Here is a 6,068-nt window from a genome sequence, read left to right on the forward strand (position 1 = left end):
CGTACCGGATGCCGTCTCTCCGACCGTCAACTGTCTCTCCAGCTTGTCACCAAATAATACTTGGTAGAAGTAGATACATTTGAAAATGAATTGCAGCCAGTGAAAATGTCTTCTGGAGTTAGGAGATAGCCAGTTAAGTGAATGATACATATTACAATGGTGGGTAAGATATGGACATCTTAAAATGAATCTACACAAACTATTGAACTAGGGGTCGACCGATTATCGGTTTGGCCGATTATTATGGCCGATATTCAGCATTTTGCCGATTATCTGTATCGGCATTTTCATTGGCTGTTTGCCGATATAATACATTTATTAAAAAATTATTTACTTTCGCCATGAAGCGCTGCAGAAGCCTGTGTAACTCTCTCTGCTGCAGCCCCTGTCTGCCCTGTGGAAATGTCCCGCCCACAGCGCTATCTGATTGGTTACATATTGAGCCAGAGCCTATCAGAATGCTCCTCAGAGATGAAATTTGAGACGCTGCCTGCCCCACAAAGCTCGTTGATAAGCGAGTGGACTCTGCCTGCGGCTGTGTGAGCGAGTGTGACTGTCTGCCTTCCCTAAACTTTCTCCAACAACACAGACAGACACACACAAACGCAGACTGTTCGCAAATGTTCGTTTGGTGTGCCATAGCAGTCCGTCCGTGTCTGTCTGTGTCTGTCCGTGCCCGTTGGAGAAAGTCCGATACGATTGGTGTACCTTGTAAACTGGGGCAGGACACAAGATTTTAATTCCATACCGTCCACGGTGTAGCGTCGCTCTTTTTGAATCAAATGGCCATGGTTGTCAAGCGCGAAGCTGTTTTATTAATCAATAGTCCTGTAGCGTCCTGAAAATATATATCTCCAATCCACTCGCATGTGTAACGCAGCGCAAGCAGACTGCTGCAGGCAACCACTTTTCAGAGCGGAGGAGGAAGAAGGAACCGAATAAAGTAGGATGAGACATTAGTACGTCAGCGGACTCGTTTGCAATAAAAAGGGAACCGAATAAACTAGGATGAGACATTGGTCAGCAGATGCCCGCATGAACCTGTCTGTGTTCTCCTTTGAGAGAGCCTGGTGCGAGGTTAGTGTCAAGTAGTGTAAGCTGAGGGAAACCCTCTTTATTATTTTGTTTCTGTGGTGAGCTGTTAGTTTGTTTAAAGTAGCCTACACAGCTTTATCTTGATAATGTGCCCAAGTCTCCACTAGATTGAACAAACACACACACACACACACACACACACACACACACACACACACACATACACTTTGATTCATATCAATATTAATAGAGTGAATATTTTCAAATAATATTGTAGTTGGATAAACTGAAGAAAATGAATTTCAACAACGGGTCGTGTTATTCTAAATTTTGACACCAAGATTTAAATTTTTACTGCAAACATATATCGGTTCCAAAATATCGGTTATCGGTGTCTTTCATTGCCGATAATCAATATCGATATCGGCCCTGAAAAACCCATATCGGTCGATCCCTATATTGAACACAACATTACATTAAGAGGACGCAGGTAAGAATCAATGGTGGAATGGAATCAATATCGGCATCAATGGTGTTTTGATAAACAATATCATCATCATCATCACAATTGTGAATATTTTTCATGCTGCTGATGGACACCTCAAAAAGTCACTGTCCTATGAATGAAAGAGACGCACTCTTCATCTGTATAGTGGTTGGACTAAATTCCCCAAAAGCAGAAGCTATCTTTTAGATGCTAGTGCAAATGACGATTATCACATTGCATTTCATTGTCGTGTGGAGTTGTACATTTGCGTATCAAATCTGGAGGCTGCGCTCTTTGCCCTGTAATTTTATTCCTCATGTGCTCCGTTCCTTCGATGCGGCTGATTTGCTGTGGTGTGCTACATTATTGCCACTGTTATCTGTGAAACATGCCTGTTTGGCCATGGATAAGCACACATTGGAGCATGTCAATGACCAATGTGAACAGGATGGTATCACTCCTCATGCCTATAGTGTCTTCTTCAGCTACCTTCTTCAGCCCACTGTGTATACTTAGTTCACTCTAAATGAGCATTGACCTAGTCTGGATTTTTATCTATTTTATTTTATTTTATTTTATTTTATTTTATTTTATTTTATTTATTTATTTATTTATTTATTTTTATTTGATCATTTGATCTATCAATGTTCTCATCCATGATGAAATTGGGGGTGTGTGTGTGTGGGGGGGGGGGGCTGTGGATTGGCCCCAGTCTGTCCATCCAATATGCACAATATCTTAGACGCCGTTTAACAGATTTGACCAAAACTTGTGGGAAGTACGTCAAACCACAGCACGCATGTGACTTCAGGAATCTTTGTAGGACACGCTGCTATGCTGACTGCAGTGTGTCATCTGACATCAGTTACCCCTGTGTTCCAAATCACATTTGAGCTGTAGCAGAAGGTTCAAGTGGTGGTGAGGGTGAAAGACTCACAATTACAATTTGGCGAGACAGTGCTTTTTTTGATAGGACGTCCAAATAGAAAGAAACACAATCACAATGCTCTGGATCCTGTCTTGGTCATCTGATTATGTCATCGTGGAGAACTGGCCACAGACCTCCTCAACTGTTTATCTAGCAGATTATGAGATGTTAGCATAGTGATACTACTGTATTCTTCGGTCTATCAAATAATGATGTGGAAAGAAGCCTGTATTTTAAAAAGTAGGGGCCTCGTCAGTTAATTTTGGCTTTGCAAGTTTAAAATGTCGGAAGGAGATTGAGGGTGCAGAGAAGGGAGGAAGGAGTAAGTGAGTGAGTGAGTGAGTGCGTGACGGAAAGACGTACTGAGGCTTTATGAAAGTTTATGATGGCCAATTTTGTTTTTTCTCAGTCTTTCTTTTGAGGCAGGGGCCACATCCAGAGTGCTAGGCTCTCTGGATGTGGATGGTACACTGTCTCCGCTCCCTGTGACAACATTGTGCTGTGCGTTGGGAGTCACCAGGTCGGGGCACGAAGCATCAGATAAATCTCTGCTAAGCCAGTGCATCGCTGGCCACAGCGGGGCATCAGAATGTCAGCTCACGCTGAGTGTTCTCCCTCGTCACGAACAGGTCCACTGTGGCTTGGCCGTGGCATGACCATATCTGTTCCACAATTTTGGGGTGGATGGGCCCGGCCCTGGACATCAGGTCTGCACCCCGTGTTCAGGGTCCCCGGCACGTGCGTCGCCCTCAAGGGGAGGGGACGGCAGGACGCGCACTGCTCCAGAGGATCTGTTTGCGAGCCAACATGTGCAACTGTAGTGAGCGTAAAGCGCCGGGCTGATGGTTCATATACGACACCACAGTCGTTGTGTTGTCTGACCTCACAAGAACATGGTGTCCCCTGAGGTATGGGAGGACATGTTTCAGAGGCTTCTTCAGCCCACTGTGTGTACTTTAGTTCACTCCATGAGCATTGACCTAGTCTGTATTTTTATCTCGTTCATGTAATTTTTATTTTATTTTATTTTATTTTATTTTATTTTATTTTATTTTATTTTATTTTATTTTATTTTATTTATTTATTTACTGAGTCTCGGGTCCCACCGGTCCCAGCGGCCCTTCACAGACTGGCTCTCGTGGATGCCGCCCCATCCCCACAGAGTGACTTGCGTCTGTAGTGACCCTTTTCCTGGACGCCATACTTTTTTTCCCATGATGGCGAAGGCATGGCCCGCCCCTCTCTGCCTCTGATTGGCTGACTGCACTCGGCTGCTCTCACCTGCTTCCCAGGCAAGTCAGAAGTCATCTCAAACGAGCCTAATACTTTCATTCAATGTTACGATGCTGCGGGGGGAAGTAGGCTACTTCCAAGCATTATTACTATAACTAGATAGGCGATTAGTGGAGTGTTTGCTGGACAGCTAACTAACATTCATACTTTATTAAAATGACTATGCAGTCAGTTAGTTTCTGCTGAGGATATAAGGGTCATCTAAGCATTAATTTGTTCATAACGTGAGCAGCAGGTGCAAAACAATCATCAACAAGCATGAGATGGCAGATGGCAGCATATAGAATCAAAAGGTTATGTATGAGATCTTACTTCATTATATTAAACGTTACAATTGCAAAGATATAACTGAGTTATTTAGGCCTACTTAGCCTATTGCACAGGCATATGAACGTGTATTTTTTCTTGTCATTCTAAATTTCATCACCTTGTTTCCTCTGATTAATATTTCAATTCAAATACATGTCAATCTTGTGTTACAATGAGCTGAATTTTATTCACTGTAAATTACTTATTTACTGTCAATGGGCTAGCACCAACAAAGTCATCCTAAAAGCCTGTATGGGTCATGTCAAATGTAGAAACATTCAACAAATAAAAGTGCATACCTACGTCTAGAGATGTAACGGTATGAAAATTTCACATCACGATTATCGTGACCAAAATTATCATGGTTATCGTATTATCACGGTATTCGTAAAAAAAAATCTGAAAATGGTCAAAAAGTACGGAGAGACTCACTGAAATCATTTTACAACGTTTTATATTGAAAACTCACACCGAAAAAGGATTGATACACCCACTGAAATAATTTCTCCAAGGCTACACTTTTGCATCTGGGAGACTGTTGCCAACTTTGGTTGATGATGGTGGACAGACATTTTAAGTCAAATTAAGCGTTGCTTTATCTTTTGCTGATTTCGCTGTCACAGAAGACATGGCTCAATTTTTTACAATAGTGTCATCTCAGTGGAGTCTATACAGTTCTGGGCAAACTTGAATGAAATCCCAATTATATTGTTTCTTTGTATTTGATCTTTTGACAGCCCACCACACCACAGAGAGAACCGCAATGGTTTTATCGAGCATGCAGCTTGTTCTCACTTCCCCACGAAATTTGCATTTATCGATTTGAATTTGAATTTGAATTTGATTTGTGGGAGCTAAAGCAAAATCTTGTCTACTCAACAAGCATGTAGTAGGCTAAGGCTACGCTCAGTGAACTCAGTGTATAAAGATGGCCACCTGTCTCAGAGATTTATTTATTTATAAGAAGGTCATTTATCCCTTCTTCTCAATCCACATTGACATACACAACTAGCATTTCTGAAATGGCCAGAGCAATGTTGACAGCACATTTTGACCTGTGGGATGGGTAATGATGTCAGATGGCATGGCCATTTTGACACACTAGAGGTCTGTTGGAGTACAGATGGACAAGTTGTCCAGTCGCGTAGGAAATAAATCGGAATCAGTAATTGTTCTTTTTGTAGTATTACCTCTTTGCGATTGCCAGGATCTCACATTCGGTATTGGTCTCTTTTGTAAAAGCAAGGATGTTTTGGAAGGGAATGTATCTCATAATTCCATATTGTTGATGTATGTCAATTATTCCAATGTAAATTCATTCATTCATTCATACATTCACTTGTTCATTCATTCCACCAGTACATCAAAAGCTTTTACAATGAGACGATGATAGAAAGTCACGGTGTGAGTCTGGATGAGGAGGCCCTCACCGTCATGTACTCCCTCACTGTCTCCATCTTCGCTATTGGTGGGATGATCGGGGCTCTGCTGGTGGGAACACTCGTCACCAAATTTGGAAGGTAAGTGTGTGTGTGTGTGTGTGTGTGTGTGTGTGTGTGTGTGTGTGTGTGTGTGTGTGTGTGTGTGTGTGTGTGTGTGTGTGTGTGTGTGTGTGTGTGTGTGTGTGTGTGTGTGTGTGACAGCGTATTTGTGTGAGCCCTTGTGCATGCCATGCATGTGTGTCATCATCAGCATGCGCTTCTGACTGAAGTTTGTAGCTTCTTATTGGTCGATCAACGTTGAGTAAAGGGTGATGGTTGTGTATATGAACAGAAAAGGGACACTGGTGAGATCCACAGTGCTGGTGTTTGTAGCAGCCGGTCTTCTGGGCTTCAGCAGAGCATGTAGGTATCCTGCGATGGTCATCGTCGGACGCTTCATCACAGGAGTGCACTCAGGTAGGCCTACCTGATTTTCATCTTCCACTGTCGTGTATACCCACACTGAATATTTAGCGGTAAATTTGCACACAAGTAAAATCTAAATGCCTGTAGAAATAAATCATCATTGTAAGAT

General features: G+C 42.4%; 1 protein-coding gene across 1 annotated transcript in view; it reads left to right on the plus strand.

Moving 5' to 3' along the window:
* Positions 1-6,068, plus strand: part of slc2a15b (solute carrier family 2 member 15b) — a gene marked incomplete at both ends in the record, with an annotated part of 39,311 nt that overhangs the window by 2,015 nt on the left and 31,228 nt on the right. The window contains 2 exons of the mRNA XM_083655256.1: positions 5,412-5,572; positions 5,826-5,950. Of these exons, the coding sequence (XP_083511382.1) occupies positions 5,412-5,572; positions 5,826-5,950 (286 nt within the window). The remainder of the gene's footprint in view (positions 1-5,411; positions 5,573-5,825; positions 5,951-6,068) is intronic.

This window comes from Poromitra crassiceps, assembly GCF_964638095.1.
Source record: "Poromitra crassiceps genome assembly, chromosome: 19".
Classification (NCBI taxonomy): Eukaryota; Metazoa; Chordata; class Actinopteri; order Beryciformes; family Melamphaidae; genus Poromitra; species Poromitra crassiceps.